Consider the following 17,376-nt stretch of genomic DNA (forward strand, 5'->3'; position numbering starts at 1 on the left):
GCAATGGAAAGGGGAAAATTAGGACCAGCAAGGCTTCAACCACGGACAGCCTTGTGGGAAGGGGAAGACCAAAGACTCTCTTTGGCCAGATGTTCAGAGGACAGGGTGTGGCCCATTTTCCTTTTGGCAATGGCAAAGCAGGTACTCACGGCAGAAGGTAGCATTCCTCCAGGGAAGCAAAGTCACACCAGCTGCCTGGCACGCGTCAGCATAGGCCTCCAGAGCAGCACACAGGAACTCCTGGCCACCATTCAGGGCACACAGGTCATACAAGCAGGTGTCAAAGTAGTCCTGGGGGTTGATCACGCCGTGGCAACTCTCAAAAGAGCTAGGCCTGGTTGTCAGTATGCCACAGAACTGGTCGGACCTGTAGAGCTTCTCCTCTTCTGCACTGCAGGGTGGGGAGGGGACGGGGACACCGCAGGAGGGGTCACTGTCTGGGACCTGCCAGCTCTCCCCCAGCGCATTGGAATCTGCGGCTTGCTGCCCGTTGGGCATCATGTATTCGTCGTCTCTGCGGTTGTTGAAGTTCCCACACATGCCACAGGTCAGGTTGAAGTAGGTGGTGGGCACCTTCACCTCCACCGAGTGGTCAGTGTCGTAGGACACTCTGAGGTTGAAGTCTGTCTCCAGGACGATGTAGCGACCACTCTTGCTCACCGTGATGGCCCCTCCCGCTGCACTCACCGGCAACGTCTGGCGCACGTCGTTCACCTACGGGACACACACCCCAGTGGGCCCCGAGCCTGTCCCCGGCCTTCCTGGCTGCTCCTGCCCAGGGAAAGCAGCTGCCGGCCCTGGCACGGCAAACAGCTGCCTGGGATGTCCTCACACCCCCACACCCCTGGGACTCGCAGAGCTGTGTGCTGTGTTCTGCACTCTGCTCAACATGGCCCATGATTCCCATTTGCCTCTTCCTCCCCCAGCCTCTCCTGAAGGGGAAAACAAAGCGACCCAGTGCCTTCAGGGGAGCCCACTCCCACCTGGTACGTGCCAGGCCCCTCCAGGAGAAGCCAGCCCTGCCTTGTAGCCGCATCATGCTCATGCCAGCCCCACTGCCTACCAGCACGTGGCTCTTCTGCTGCTTGAGGATGACAATGCGCTGTCCGTACACCTCAACCACCACTTCGCGCACATAGGACACTCGGGTGTTGCCACGGTGCTCGTTCTTGGCCTCCACGTTGAAGCTAGGGCAGGGAGGTGATGTTGGAGCACACTTTGGCCAGCGTGTAGGTGCAGTTGCCCATGAAGTTGTGCGTCACCTTGTCAAAGGTTTTGTAGTGGGGGTCTCCGTGGACGTGGCAGATGCCGTAGGAGTGTTCGAGGCACACAGGTTTCCCGTTCTGCACCCCACAGTACAGGCCCTCAGGGCAGGAGGCATTGAAGCACTGGACTTTGCTTCCCCGTGCAGGACACGTGCACTTGGAGGAGCAGGTGTCGTCCGTCCAGAACTCAGAGCCCGCGGGGTAGTGCTGCCCATTGTGCCAGCACCCACACTGCTGGCTGGGCACACAGCGGTCATTGTAGAGCAGGTACCCACTGTCACACACACAGCCCTCCACGCACGGCAGGCTGCAGGTAACAGGAGCCATTGGGTCCACACAGGTGGCAGGGCAGGCTGCAGCACAGGGCTCGTAGTGACTGTTGGATGGACAAGTGATCGCTGCCGAGACAGAAGACCAGGCAATTACTTGGAGAACAGAATACTGCTTTCTGCTGAATATTTCCCTTTGAGAAAGTACCTCTCTCTATTTTCTCTATGATCCCTTTGGCTCCACTTGTGTTGTCAGTCCTACCCGATCAAAATGAAACAGAAAATGGTGCCTCTAATACTGATAACTACCTGTAAATCCCTACAGCCTATAGGGAGAATAGATCTTATTCCCCAGCTCACTCTTCCAATCCTGTCCTGTGTTTTCCTGAGTGTACTGATCCGTGGTACCATGTCTGGACTTACGGCAGAAGGTTGCGTTCCTCCACACAGGTATCTGGACACCAAGTGACTGGCAGGCATCTGCATAGGACTGCAAGCTCTTGCACAGGGCCTCACGGTCCAGCCCCAGCTCACACAGGTCGTAGAAGCATGTGTCAAAGTAGTTGCTGGGGTTCAGCACAGCGTGGCACACCTGAAACGGGCCACTGGTGTCAGTGAGGAGCCCACAGAATTGGCTGCTGCCGATGAGTTGCTTGTTGGTCTCATTGCAGGCTGGGGTGGGCAGAGGTCCGGCTGAGCAGCTGTGGAAAGACAGGCAGAAGGGCCCTGAGTCATTTGTGGACTTCTCCTGGTGCCTCCTCCTCCTTCCCTTGCCCAGTGTGTCCCCAGCGCTGCTGGGGGCCATACCCACCTGCTGTTGTTGGACACCTCCCAGCTGTTGCCCAGGCTGGTGGAGTCTGGCTCCATTGCCCCTTCTGGGTTCTGGAAGTCATCTGCTGCCAGCCCGTTGTAGTTCCCACACATGCCACAAACCTTCTGCCCAAAGGTGCTCGGAAGTGTCACCTCCACCCGATGCTTCCCATCAAACTTGACTCTCAAGCCAAAGTCTGTCATGACCATGGTGTAGAACCCGCTGGACAAGACCTGCACACCCGCGGATGGGCTGCAAGGCAGGATCTCTGCCACTCCATTGACCTGGAAGAACAAGAATCGAGACAGGATTGGAGCAGCCCATTTGGCACAGTTCTCTCCTCTTGCACAGTCCCACAGTGTCTCCCCCTCAAGCTTACCGTCACCACTCCACCCTGCCCCAGCCTTATCCGCTGGTCAGCCACATCAACGTCCACGTATCGGACATAGGACACGCGAGTGTTGCCTCCCCTGTGCTCATTGGCCGCTTCCACGTTGAAGGAGGGCAGGGAGCTGTTGCTCTCGCACAGCTTGGAGAGGGTGTAGGTGCAGGTGCCCATGAAATGGTGTAACTGCTTGTCGAACGTGTGGTAGTGAGGATCTCCTTCCACCACACAGGTGCCTGACAGTGGAAAGACCAGAGGAAACTTTCAGTTTAGCACCTCCTGCTGCCTCTTCTCGCCAGCTCACTTTGCTCAAAGAGCATCTGGTTCATGAGTGGTCTATTGGCTTTATGGACAAGCAGAGTTATTATAGATCTGTATCATCACAGTATCAATTTTAACAGACATACAGTTCAAAGCTACTCAAACACCTTCATGCTAGAAGCACAGCTGTGCCACACAAACCCTTAGAAAGGGAAGAGGATTCTATGTGTGTCTTAATATTGAGGGAGACTGAAATCAATCAAATAACAGCCCTTAAATGCAAATGCACCATATACCCAGTATGGGTTTTGAAGAGGACTCAGAACTCTACCAATAATAGCAGTACCTGAGGTCATCCCAGGTGTTGTTGGTGGTGGTCTTGGTGTTGTCTGTGTTGTAATGTTAGGAAATGAGGTAGAGGGTGTTGTAGGAAGTGGACCTATGGAGAGATAGAGGAATGTGTCAACATGGGCCTTTGTTGCAAGCAGCTAGCCCACCCTTCCTGAAAAACCCAACACGCTGACCTAAGAGACACAGGGCAGGGATGGCACTGTTATGCCTCCGCAAAAATGCTACCACCAGCAGAGCTGGGATATAGGAGGAGACACACCCCCCCTTCAGTACAGACACTCCATCCTGAATCGTGGGCACTGGAGGAAGCAAAATGAGAAGTTTCAACAAGCAGAATCTGATGGGGATGGGAGGTGGCAGTCCCTGATGTGGGAGTGGGTCTGGTTGGTGAGGTGGTGAGTACAGGCTGTGTTGTGGTGCCTGGCACAGGCCTCGTGGGTGTTGGTGTTGGCAGACCTAGCACAAGAGAGAGTTAGAGGAGATGTGCACCAACAGGGGAGTTTTGTTGCAGGCAGCTGATTCCCTCACCCTTCTGAAGTACCCAACATCATGCCCAGGCATGCCCAGGACAGGGATTGAAGAGTGCCATCTCAGGCAGAGCCATCCCACTCAAGGGCTCTGCCACCAGCTTAGCTGGGTAACAATAGCAGGTAAGGCACTTCAGTACCTGTGGCCAATGTCTTGCCTGTGGGCCTTGTAACACATGAACTAAAACAGTGATTGCAGGCATTGCCATAGTTCCAGCCGCCCAGAGGAAAGCTGACTCGGGCACAGTCTGCCGCTGTGCCCAGAAACAAGCTGTGCTCCTGCCTCTAGCACAGCCTGCCACCTCAGTCGGTGACATGTCTCAAGCTGCCCTTCCCCAAGCCAAGCCTTGTACCTGCACAGGATCCCTTTTCAACGGAGAGATCATCCAATGCTACGTTGCTCCGCTCATCTTCACCCCATTCTCCCTCCAGCAAAATCTGAGGGAAGGAATGGTTCCCAGCATTAGCTCCTGCTGCATGTGTGAAGAGCCATTAGAAAGCATGGTTCCTCTGAGGTGGCAGTGAGAGCCTGTGGCCTTACCTGCATGTTTCCTGTGGTCTGCACCGTGACCTGTCCCAAGTGCCACCTGTCTCCATGGTTCCCAACTTCTTGCCAGACGAGCACTAGCTCATCACCCTTCTGCACATACACCCGCAGGGCCATTGTTTCAGCAGTTCCGTACATGTGGTACCAGAAGCGGAAGCAGAGTGTTCCTTCCCAGCTACATGCCGGACTGACCAGGTGAGCCACAAAGCCGGGGAGAGCATCAGCAGTCCCTTGCAGGAAGATGTAGTAGCCCTCTGAAACAAAGCACGAGCCACACTGTCACAGATGCATCGGAGCTACTCAAAGCAGCCAGGGACAACCCAAGCACAGTTCTGGGAGCACCGCAGCTGCAGTTTCAGGCAGGCTAAAGGAGGGGGGAGCAAGCACAGCTCCTTCACAACCCTCCCCAGACCCAAATGCCTCTATGAATGTGCTCTCAGGGCCATGGCAGCTGTAGGCCTTGGACTGGGCAATGGCAACACCCCAAAAGCATTGCCACAGTCTTCACATGACTCTGCAGATTTGGAGGACCCTCATCTCTGGCTTCTGGAAAAGCCAGTATCTCATAACAGAGACACAGACCCATTCCTCTTCCTGAGAGATAGACAGGTCATCCAGCTGTGCATTACATTCTCCCCTGCATGGCAGGTCCTCGCCTGCTCTGCGGGTAGCACAGCCTGATTGCCAGGGCCGGAAATCCTCCCAAAGGGAGCCTCTGGCCCTTGGCAACACTGGGTGAGCTGCTCTGGAGGAAGGCCAGGAAAGATGTGGCCTATGTTCGCTTGTACAAGTTTGTTGCCATCTTCCCTGGGACACCCCTCTGCCAGTGTCCTGATTGCTGTTCCTACCTCCTGTTGTGTGGTCAGACGAGGGGCCGGTATTTGGCGTGGGCGTTGGGCCTTTGTTCCTTATCCAGTCAATGCTGCTGGAATCTGCCTGGACCCACCCACAGAGGTCCTTGTCAAATGTGCAGGCAAAATTGCAGTCAGTTGGTGGAGCTGAACATGGTGCAGAAAGGAAAGCAGAAATTGTAGAGTGAGGGTGTGGCCACCTTTTCCCCGTGTCCAGCAGGGCTCAGGTACATCCACGTACATCTGTGGCATGCCCGTGGACAGGCAAGGGTGGCCAGCCAAGGGGAAGTGCTTAGCACAGCCACTAAGAAACATGGATGGGAGACAACAGTACCTGTGCTTGTCCCAGGTGACTGTGATGTTGTTGTATGTGGAGGCCGCGTTGTAGTGCCTGGCAAGGGGGGCGAGGTTGTAGGAGCTGGTGGATGAAACAGAGTGGAAGAGAAGTGGATAAGGTATGATTAATAAGGGGGATTTATTCCCAAATGGAGATGTTGCACGCTTCCCAAACACCCCCACACCATTGCAAAGGAAGCGCAGGACAGGGATTCCACCTGTCCGGAAGAGTCTCTTTACACAAGGGCTAGCCCAGCAAAGTGGTTAGTTATGTGATACGTGGGGAAGCCTGCACCAGAACTGCCCCATTCCTTGACTCTGAGATTCGAGGAAATCAAAGGAGGTTGACAGAAGACTTACCACAAACAGTGCCAGCACTCCAGTCTCCCAGAGCAATGCCTGCCTCAGCACAGGCTGCAGCATAGGCCCCCAGGTCATTGCAGAGCTGCTCCGTGCTGCCACCCGTGGCACACTGGTCGTAGACACAGCTCTCAAAGTACGTCTTGGGTGGCAGAACTGCATGGCAAGGCTGGAAGGGGCCTCCGAGGTGTGTGAGGATTGAACACTGCTTGTTAGCTGCCTCCTCTTCATCAGGGGAGCAGGATGCAGGTGGACTGATGGATGGGTCGCACCTACAAAGCAGACAGATGGCCCTGAGTTCCCTGCAGCCTGTTGACAGCAGCCACTGCATTTCCTGACCTTCTCCCCAGCCAAAACCTCAGCTTCTGCAGTCCAGCTCCCTCACTAAGACAGGCACCCATAGCTGTCACTTGGAAGGGCGGAACACACGGCCCACAGGTACCATTGCCATCCCTGGTTTCATGTGGACAGAAACAAGTGACTGAGGCAGTTGTGATCCAAGCAGCTTAGGAAAAGCATCCTGCCCAGGCTTGGCCCACTCTCCCTGGGGTCAGGAACCTGCCTCTTCTCCCTTGCCCCATGCTTGCCATCACCAACCCTCCGCGTCTTGATGCCCTTCATAGCTCCCCTCTCCCACACTCCCTTCTGTCCTTCATCTGCATGATGGAACAAGGACTCACAGCCACTCCTCATCCGGCACCATCCAGCTGGCTCCAAAGTCATTGAAGTCAGGCACAACCACCCCATCGGGCCGCATGAAGTCGTCCTGCTGGCTCCCAGTGTATGTCCCACACAGCCCACAGAGTTTGCCCTTGTACTTCTCAGACACCTTCACTAGGAGCTCATGGTCCCCATTGAACTGCAGCTGCAGGCCCAGCTTGGTAGAAACCCGTACGTAGGAGCCGCTCAGGGAAATGGTCACACCGGGGGCAGGAGAAGCAGGCAGGGAGACCAGAGCACCGTTGATCTGGAGAAGGGGGACAGAGGGAGACAGAAGCATAAAGAGGTGCCCTCTGCTGAGAGGTCACGGCTCCTCACTGGGGTAGTGCCAGTGCCAGTGAGCCAGAAGCACTGCTGGCATGAGAAACCCTGCCCAGGCCTATGAGGGCAGCAGCAACTGTACAGATGGGACACCAGAAGCTCAAGAAAGTAACCAAGAATCTGTGTCTGAACGAGCAGCCATTTCTGCCCCTTTCAGAGCCCTGCCATGCTCTTCTATGGTCATGCAGCAGGCTCAGGGAATAGCAAGCTCTCCCTGGGGACAGAGGGGGATTTAAGGGTGTCCAGGGCATCTGGTGTTCCCAGATGTAGAAATGAGGGGCTTACGTAGACTGCCTTGTGCTCGCGCAGTGCAATGTGGAGGCCTTCGAGGGACAGTGCCACAGAGTTCAGAGCTGTCCAGCTCTGGCTGCCGCGATGTTCGTTGCGGGTGGTGACACTGAACCCGATGGAGGAGTTGTCACAGCCCGTCACCACCGTGTAGTTGCAGGAGCCCTGGAAGTGGTGGAGCTTCCCGTCAAAGGTGCTGTAATGTGGGTCACCGTAGATGTGGCAGAGGGCAGTGCTGGCTGGGTAACAGCCCCTCTGGCCATCCTGGATCTTGCAGACCTCATCCTCGCCACAGGACAAGGCAGAGCAAACCATCTGGCCTTTGGCTTCACACCGGCACCGGCGAGTGCAGTTCTCGTTCACTGAGTATTCGCCTTCCTGCAGGCGGGGAAACACCAAACCTCAGCATATGAGGCAGGAAGGTACAGGCAGGGGAGTGCTCTGGCAGGGGTGCAAACCAGGGCAGGGTTTTCACTCACAGTGTAGTAGTTGCCCTCAAAGAGGCAGCCACAGTTGGCCTCGGGCACACAGGTGTCTCCACTCAGGAGGAAACCAGAGCTACATGCACAGCCCTCCACACAAGGCTTGGAGCAGTTCTGTGGGGCTTGTCGGTCAGCACAGGTGGCAGGACAGCCGGTCATGCAGGGGTCATAGTAGCTGTTGGGGGGACACTGAAGGGCTGCAATGGAAAGGGGAAAATTAGGACCAGCAAGGCTTCAACCACGGACAGCCTTGTGGGAAGGGGAAGACCAAAGACTCTCTTTGGCCAGATGTTCAGAGGACAGGGTGTGGCCCATTTTCCTTTTGGCAATGGCAAAGCAGGTACTCACGGCAGAAGGTAGCATTCCTCCAGGGAAGCAAAGTCACACCAGCTGCCTGGCACGCGTCAGCATAGGCCTCCAGAGCAGCACACAGGAACTCCTGGCCACCATTCAGGGCACACAGGTCATACAAGCAGGTGTCAAAGTAGTCCTGGGGGTTGATCACGCCGTGGCAACTCTCAAAAGAGCTAGGCCTGGTTGTCAGTATGCCACAGAACTGGTCGGACCTGTAGAGCTTCTCCTCTTCTGCACTGCAGGGTGGGGAGGGGACGGGGACACCGCAGGAGGGGTCACTGTCTGGGACCTGCCAGCTCTCCCCCAGCGCATTGGAATCTGCGGCTTGCTGCCCGTTGGGCATCATGTATTCGTCGTCTCTGCGGTTGTTGAAGTTCCCACACATGCCACAGGTCAGGTTGAAGTAGGTGGTGGGCACCTTCACCTCCACCGAGTGGTCAGTGTCGTAGGACACTCTGAGGTTGAAGTCTGTCTCCAGGACGATGTAGCGACCACTCTTGCTCACCGTGATGGCCCCTCCCGCTGCACTCACCGGCAACGTCTGGCGCACGTCGTTCACCTACGGGACACACACCCCAGTGGGCCCCGCGCCTGTCCCCGGCCTTCCTGGCTGCTCCTGCCCAGGGAAAGCAGCTGCCGGCCCTGGCACGGCAAACAGCTGCCGGCCCTGGCACGGCAAACAGCTGCCTGGGATGTCCTCACACCCCCACACCCCTGGGACTCGCAGAGCTGTGTGCTGTGTTCTGCACTCTGCTCAACATGGCCCATGATTCCCATTTGCCTCTTCCTCCCCCAGCCTCTCCTGAAGGGGAAAACAAAGCGACCCAGTGCCTTCAGGGGAGCCCACTCCCACCTGGTACGTGCCAGGCCCCTCCAGGAGAAGCCAGCCCTGCCTTGTAGCCGCATCATGCTCATGCCAGCCCCACTGCCTACCAGCACGTGGCTCTTCTGCTGCTTGAGGATGACAATGCGCTGTCCGTACACCTCAACCACCACTTCGCGCACATAGGACACTCGGGTGTTGCCACGGTGCTCGTTCTTGGCCTCCACGTTGAAGTAGGGCAGGGAGGTGATGTTGGAGCACACTTTGGCCAGCGTGTAGGTGCAGTTGCCCATGAAGTTGTGCGTCACCTTGTCAAAGGTTTTGTAGTGGGGGTCTCCGTGGACGTGGCAGATGCCGTAGGAGTGTTCGAGGCACACAGGTTTCCCGTTCTGCACCCCACAGTACAGGCCCTCAGGGCAGGAGGCATTGAAGCACTGGACTTTGCTTCCCCGTGCAGGACACGTGCACTTGGAGGAGCAGGTGTCGTCCGTCCAGAACTCAGAGCCCACGGGGTAGTGCTGCCCATTGTGCCAGCACCCACACTGCTGGCTGGGCACACAGCGGTCATTGTAGAGCAGGTACCCACTGTCACACACACAGCCCTCCACGCACGGCAGGCTGCAGGTAACAGGAGCCATTGGGTCCACACAGGTGGCAGGGCAGGCTGCAGCACAGGGCTCGTAGTGACTGTTGGATGGACAGGCCAATGCTGTGTAACAAAAGATAAATATATATATTAATATTTTTTAATTACTCAGTATTTGGGTTTGTTTAATATCATATTCTGATTTCTTTTGAAATGTTTGTGAATCTTGGGATTAGCAGCATTCTCAGGCATGTCTTTGTTGTCTTACCACACCTGAATGTCTTTTGAGATTTGGCTATCTATACTTTTACTCAGAGAGAGCATTTCCTAGGACATGAAGATGATTTCTTGAATTCTTGCATTGGACATAGGATATCAGTGTCATGTTAGCTATTTTTCCTAGATGTGCTATTTTTAGTTTATAGTTCTGATATTTAATTCCAGTCATGTTGTAATGTCTTAACTCTTATTTTCTCACTTCGCTGAGATCTTTAAGGTTTGTTCAATAATCAGGATGTAGAAGTGCTCTATTCTATTTTTATATTTTGCGACATGCATGACATTCTCCTTTGTAATTAGATGCTTTAAACACTGCAATATTTTGACGAGAAGGTCTGAGAACTGAAGCTTCCTAAGCACTGTTTTTTCAGCTTCTAGATGTTTATGTGAAGTGGAACAATTTTTAATGACATATTTTCTCACTCTGTCTTTAGCTTGCTTTTCTAAGGAGACAGAGATAATACAATGACATTGTACATTTCTTTGCCCATCCTCTCACTTAATTTGAACCAGGTGATCTACAGGAAATAAGTTGGTGAGGTTGGCAGAAGATAAAAATATATACGGGTTCATTAAATGAAATCGGCACAAGGCAAGGAGAAGAGATCCTGCAAACTCTTTCAGCAGAAAGAAGAGATGCAGAGACAGCTCACTCCTGCTTAGAAACCATGGAACCTCTAGGAGGGAAAGCCTTAGTAGCATCCCCAGCCAAGAAATCACTCCAGATAGAGACTGAAGTCAAATGTGAAACAAAAGTCAGAAAAGAAATTAGGCTTCAGTAATTCCAGTGTTTTCAGACAAGCTTTTTAGTCTCCCCATCTCTTTCAACACAGAAGGCACATGGGTCACTGAAATACTATTTCCTGTTTCTTTTGTTTGTTTCTGGTGGGAACAGATCTGTTCAGGTATTTCAGACTGTATTTAAATTTTGTTCCAAAAATAATATGGATGTTTTTTCTTATATGCCTGAATTCTTGAGAAATGTTCTTTATTTACTCTTTACTAATACTAAAAAAAGAAGAGTCATTATTCCTATTTACTCCCTAGCACAGACATCTATCTATTACTTCAATACTTAACACCTTTTGTCTTGTGCCTCTGTGCATTTCTGTCTCTTCCATCTCGTCCCTATTCTCCCTGCCTTCTCCACCCTCAGTAGCATTGTTACAATCTCCATTGCACAGACTTTTGACTTCTGTCCTGGCCTTTAATTCCAGGCTGCCTATCCATGTTGCCTCCTCTCCCATCTGAAACCATGAACGACTACGCTTATACAGGACACTCTGATGCTTTCCTCCACATCCAATAGGGAAGAATGGTCAGCACTCCCTACTCTCTTATACATGTGGGAGTCTGTGCCACTGATAGTGATAACAACACTCTCCTCCCTTTTTCCCAGATCTGCTGCTCAGCTTGTCAGATGTGTTCCTCCTTCATCCTGCTCTCTTTGCAGAGAGAAATTCAACAGCAAGGTCTCCCTTCTATTTTAAGATGGATTAGGTGGTATTTTTTCCTTTCATTCAAAGCAGCTGAACTACATTCACTAGCATCTTCCCAAAGAAATCAAACTGAGGAACTACATATAACCCTGAAATCTTTGGCCTGATCAGTCAAGATTCTCAGTGTTAGATGAATTCAAAACAGTGTTGTAATGCTCTGCCTTCAGGAAATCCTCATTATACCCTCCTGACAAGTGGCAATTTTTAGCAATCTTTGATACATACGGCAGAAGGTTGCATTTCTCCATGGTGCCAGCTGGACTCCTGCAGCTTGGCACACGTCTGCATAAGCCTGTAGGCTTTCACAGAGGGCTTCATTGTTCAAATGAAGTTCACAGAGATCATATTGGCAATCTTCAAAATAACTCTGTGGATCAACTAATGAGTGGCAGTTCTGGAATGGACCATTTGGATCTGTGATCAGACCACAGTAGGCATTGCTTTGAATCATGTGTTTTTCATCATCAGTGCAGTTTGGAGTATGGCCATCATCTGGTGAGCACCTAATGTGGAAAAAAAGAAAAAAGATGTGGAAAACTTAACAGATCAACTTGGGATTCACTAGCACCTGAGATGCTTTTGAAATCACATCTACCAAAATCACAGGTCTCTTCCCAGACTAAACATGACATATTTCTAATCCCTCTGGTTCAAACTCTTGGGATAAAGATTCAGATTTTAAAATTATCTCAACCTGATAGTATTTGAGAGGCCTGGACAAAACCCAGGTATTTATTTTTGGCTTTCCGATAAGTCAGGCTGTTTACATGGAAGGGGAATTAGAAAGTGAAAGCAAAGTTCAACTCCTATCGTTATTTAATAACATATTGGGAAATAATTATGAACAAGTCAAGTATCTTAGAAGAGTTGAAACAATATCTTCAAGTATTAGCACTCATATACTAAAACAATAACTGAATTCTTAGTGGGCACCTTCAGTGTTTTATTCAAATACTAATATTTAAATTTAAATGTAAAACAGGAATTTAGCCAAGTCAATGCTAAAACTCACAGATCATTCTCTCTGTCTGGCCTGTGTCTGTAATTAACATACTCTTTCTTTCTGTTTGTTCAAACAGCAGTAGGGGACAAAAGCAGCCCCCAAGACCTTTCTCTCCTATCAGCAAGGCAAAGCAAATGAGAAAGGCAGTATTTCTTGTATGGGAACGTTGTTTGCTTGCAGCTGTGTGCCCTGGCTTGCATTAAGGTGCCTAAAGAGACCACTTACGGAGACATGAACAAAACCATATTTTTTTCTGATTTAATTGGCTGCTGTTCCTGAAAACCCCAATGTGTAAGTAACCCTAAAACTCAGGCCCAGAGGAGTATGTGATGTGAAGATATGGGTGCTGTGTGTGCAGTGCCCAGCACCTGGCAGGATCCAGTCCTGAGCAACAGGGACAAAGCCCTCCCCATGGTGAGGCCACAGGGATGGTACTGGCTGCCTGAGCCCAGCAGAAGCCTGAGCTTTTCTTGAGAAAACATTATGATGTGAGGGAACAAAAACAACCTCCTCACCCCAGCTGGACTCTCTTTGGGCACAAAGCATATGTGCAGTAAGATTTGAAGGGGGAAGAAGGAAGGGATTGCTCCCCTGTCCTTGGCACTCTTCAGGCCACACCTTGATTCCTATGTTCAGTTTTGGGCCTCTCACTACCAGAAAGACATTGAGGTGCTGGGCTGTATCCACATAAGGGCAACGGAGCTGGTGAAGGGTCTGGAGCACAAGCCTTATGAGGAGTGGCTGAGGAAATTGAGGTTGTTAAGCCTGAGGAGGGGAAGGCTCAGGGGACATCTCCTTGCTCTCTGCAGCTCCCTGAAAGGAGGTTGTAGTGAGATGGGGGACAGTCTTTTTTCCAGGTGACAGGGTAAGAGGAAATGGCCTCAAGTTGCACCAGGGGAGGTTTAGATTAGATATTAAGAAAAATTTCTTCTCCAAAAAGATTTTTGGGCATTGGAACAGGCTGCCCAGGGAAGTGGTGGGGTCACCATCCCTGGAGGTATTGAAAAGATGCCTAAATGTGGCATTTGGGGACATGGCTTGTCGGTGGATATGACAGTGCTGGGTTAGCTGTTGAACTCGATGACATTAAGGGTCTTTTCCAGCCTAAACAATTCTAGGATTCTAACAAATTTTCTCTTTTTAAGCACAGTTAAATTTTCTGTGAAACTTTACCCAGATGGATAAAGTAAGTACACTGACAAGAATAGATTTTATCCCATGTGTGTCTGACATTTTTGACCCTCATGCAACAGTTGCATAAAACACTGGTCATTGCATAGTCAACAGGTAAGACCTGACATCCTGGCTGGAGTCCTACCTGGAGTCATTGTAAACCTGCCAACTGTTGCCAAGGCTGGTTGAGTTTGGCTCCATCTCTCCATCTGGGTTAAGAAAGTCATCTGCTTTGTGCCCGTTGTAATTTCCACATATTCCACAGACTTTAGACATATAGGTACTGGGAAGAGTGATTTCTGCTCTGTGATTTCCATCAAACTTGACTTTCAGGCCAAAGTCAGTAGTAACCACAACATACTGTCCACTGAAGGAAATACTGACACCCGGGGCCAAGGTCACAGGGACCACCTGGCTGACTCCATTGACCTGCAGGCACAGAGAAGGACTTGTAAGCACTTGAAAAGAAATATTTTTAAAGGTGACCCTCTTAGATTCCTGTATTGACACAGTGAGAAGAAAGAACTCACTCGGGGCTAGTATTACTTACCAAGAATAGTGTATATGGCCACACAATCTAGGGCTTGAGGCCGTAACAATGTGTCTACAACATAGCTTACAAGTGTGGTCTTGGTGAGCCAGACACAGCTGGCAAAAGCTCAAGACTTAGCACGGTCTGTCTACATCAACTGCCTACAGACCTATTCTTTTTTATAATAAAATCCGTAAATGGAGGGGAAAGGTATAAGAGAGAGGCTGTTGGACAAATGAGGACATATGAGTTCTCTGTGTCTCTAAGACCAGATGGGAAAGGTTTCAGTGTACCTTTAAACCTTTGCCTGTTTTAAATCACTGTAGTATTTTCTTATAAGAAGGGTGGTAATGAAGCAAGGTGACCTGTTCATTTCCTGTGGGTTTGGCTCAATCATTTCTACCGTCTTGACCCTTTATGGAAAGGATCCATAAAGGAGTCCTAGGATGCAATAACTTGTCAAGTGTACAATCAGTGTAAGGAGAGTCATCAGATTGTCACTCCAGGACTCCCATCTGGCCCTGCTTTATGGCAAAGGCCAGGTGTTAAATGAAGTTAACAGTGAGGTGGAATAAGTAGAAATCAATGAGAAGTGTTCAGTGTTACAGGCCACTACACAGGACTGGGAAATGACTACCAGGATGAACTCAGCTAATTCAGAACCTCTTTTCTCCCTGTTACATGCCTGACTTGAGCATGGGGAGCAGGTTAGAAATGTAGTCTAGCCCACCAACCCCATCTGGAGTGTCAGCTCTAAGCCCACCTTTCAACAACAGAGCACAGAATTTTAGCCTATGCTTTCAGTTTTGAAATTCCCATGTTTAAGAACTACACATTACTCCTGCTCCTAAGTATTTGACTGCCCTCTAAATATTACTCCACAGAAGCTGGAAATTTGTAGTCACTGTACAACAGTTTCTTCATTGATGCTATGAGTTACAAATGATAGACAGCAGGCTCCAACCTTACCTTAACAGCTCTTTTTTGACCGAGGTTGATCCTGTAGCCATAGACATCGATATCCACGTACTGGACATAGGACACGTGGGTGTTGCCTCCCCTGTGCTCATTGGCGGCTTCCACGTTGAAGTAAGGCAGGGAGCTGTTGCTCTCACACAGCTTGGAGAGGGTATAGGTGCAGGTGCCCATGAAGTCATGACGCTGCTTGTCAAAGGTGTTGTAGTGAGGATCCCCATGTATACTGCAAATAGCTTCTGGAGACAGGAAAAAGTTCTTATTAACATACAGACACATCCCAAAAGCCCACCTCATTGTGTTTTCCCACCACACAATCACTCTCATTTTGTAGATTATATGTGGAAGAATTGAAACAGAAAAGGCTGATTTGTATGCCATAAAGCAATGTCATAGACAAACACCCATAGAAATTAACTGAAGTGAAGAAGTAGTACTGCTAGTAAAAAACGTAAGTGTCCTACAACCCGTTGAGTAGTATATGTGGTTGGCTAAAATTACCTGTCACTGGAGGTGGTGTAGGTTCTGTTGGTGTAGGTGTTGGTGGTACAGGTGTAGGGACAGCTTCTGTTAGAGGAAAAGACAAAGCAATACAATGAGCTTTAAACATTACAGGGTGAACACTATTTACTCACCAATATACAGGAATTTTCACTTACTCTTCACCAGCATAAAGTTAGAAGTTCTTCAGTGAAGCAAGTAGAACTGCCTGTGTTTAAAATCGGGGATGTAGGGGTCTTTTTAGCTCCTAGGAAAGCTCATCTGATTGTTACTTTGATCACAGTGACTGAGCTAGGGCTCTTTTCGGGAGCTGGAAGTGCAGTTACAATTGGGTATGTGACTCCCTCTGGTGTATGTTAAGACACATGAAGGTCCTGCTGTCAGTGAGTGTTGGCAGGTATGAGAGTGAGATGAGCACAGAAGCTCTTGTCTCTCAGAGTTACCTTTGTGCACCATCCTGTGGCTGAATCATGTGCTAATGCAACTGGGAAAATGAAGAACTGGCTCTCCCTAGCCCTCAAACACAATAAGGCCCCAAGTCTTTTTCACAGAATTTTAAGTAAAATCATATGATCAGAGGATGAGGACCTGAAAGGAAATCTTTGTCGCAGGTAGTGTAAATTTGAAACGTGTCATGTCATTATATGAGTAGTATTTCACAGAGAACAACACCTATTAAGACCTAATGAAACTTTCTGTAAGTTTTTCAGCAAATTTCTTTCAATTCACATTTTGTAGGTATTGCATGCTTGTCAGTAAAAATGGATTCCAGCCGTGCACAGCTTGTGCCAGTCTTGGCTGATCTGTTACAGGGTCAGAGATCAAGCTCAAATTGCTGATTTGTAGTCAAAGCTGGCAGTGCCACTCAGTGTTATTGACTTGTTGTTATTTCATTTTGTGACATATGGTTGTACCGTGTATTTAATGAGCTTGCATGAACTGATATTTGCTGTCAAATGCCAATTAGACCATTTAATCTGGAATCCAAGGTCAATGTGCATAGCCTTGTCTAGGTTTAGAGATGCACTTCAGACTTAGAAGTGAAGCTAGATTTTGCTGGACCTGGTGAAAAAGGTCACATTTACAGAGAAAGGGATAGCTTGTCTTGGATGTTTGAGGTGATGAGGAAAGATTTAGGAAGAAATTACAGCAGAACACATAACATTTAAATGAAGTGAGGTGAAAAGTTTTTGCCATTTCTCTTTTGTGGTTCGAAGTTCTGAGGTGTTGCTACACTATATATGGAATAGAGTAATGGTCAACAGCTTAAACAGAGACGAGGAAGTAGCATTGACTCAGGTGCAAACACAGACTTACCACAGGGTCCATCCCTTACTCTCACATTGTCCAGTGCTGTATCCCCATACTCTGTCAGTCCTCGGACAGCCTCAAAAATCACCTAGGCAGGACACAAAGTGATTCCTGCATCAGAGATGTTTAGGCAAACACAAGACCATTTCTCTAAGCATGTTTTCAAACTAATCTCTCTGTTTTATTGCTAAAAATAGAAATCAACAAGATGAGGTTATAACAGTTTTCTTAGCTCCCCTCAGCTAAAGGAACATATATTCTATAATAAGGTGAGGACTGCAAAAAACATCATCCTCTATTTCCCTGACTTATAAATGATTTATGAGAATTAGTGGTCTGGAGTCTACAGAGGAGTTCAATGCAGGCACCATCCCAAAGTTCAAACCTTGAAACTCACCTGCATTTAATTAAGTCCTTGACTTCATGATAAAATTAAGGAGGAAAGGAAGGAAAAAGACAGAAAACTAAACTGAATTTTATCCCTTAACTAACAACTAGGAGGTTGTTTATTTCTTCTCATTGACAGAAATCATGAGACCATTCTATTTACAAAATATAAACCAAGC

At 49.6% G+C, this 17,376-nt stretch overlaps 1 protein-coding gene across 1 annotated transcript in view; it reads right to left on the minus strand.

Annotated features, from left to right (window-relative positions):
* LOC116448912 (IgGFc-binding protein-like) overlaps window positions 1–17,213 on the minus strand; it is a 51,821-nt gene extending 34,608 nt beyond the window's left edge. The window contains 23 exon segments of the mRNA XM_032119952.1: window positions 150–714; window positions 1,064–1,189; window positions 1,191–1,663; window positions 1,958–2,235; window positions 2,346–2,629; window positions 2,725–2,966; window positions 3,338–3,430; window positions 4,223–4,307; window positions 4,411–4,670; window positions 5,265–5,414; window positions 5,602–5,685; window positions 5,964–6,235; window positions 6,644–6,930; window positions 7,290–7,651; window positions 7,654–7,971; window positions 8,123–8,687; window positions 9,062–9,660; window positions 11,541–11,818; window positions 13,637–13,920; window positions 14,993–15,237; window positions 15,500–15,565; window positions 16,817–16,898; window positions 17,208–17,213. Of these exon segments, the coding sequence (XP_031975843.1) occupies window positions 150–714; window positions 1,064–1,189; window positions 1,191–1,663; window positions 1,958–2,235; window positions 2,346–2,629; window positions 2,725–2,966; window positions 3,338–3,430; window positions 4,223–4,307; window positions 4,411–4,670; window positions 5,265–5,414; window positions 5,602–5,685; window positions 5,964–6,235; window positions 6,644–6,930; window positions 7,290–7,651; window positions 7,654–7,971; window positions 8,123–8,687; window positions 9,062–9,660; window positions 11,541–11,818; window positions 13,637–13,920; window positions 14,993–15,237; window positions 15,500–15,565; window positions 16,817–16,898; window positions 17,208–17,213 (6,004 nt within the window).
* Between the last annotated feature and the right edge of the window lie 163 nt (window positions 17,214–17,376).

Source organism: Corvus moneduloides, chromosome 10 (assembly GCF_009650955.1).
Source record: "Corvus moneduloides isolate bCorMon1 chromosome 10, bCorMon1.pri, whole genome shotgun sequence".
Classification (NCBI taxonomy): Eukaryota; Metazoa; Chordata; class Aves; order Passeriformes; family Corvidae; genus Corvus; species Corvus moneduloides.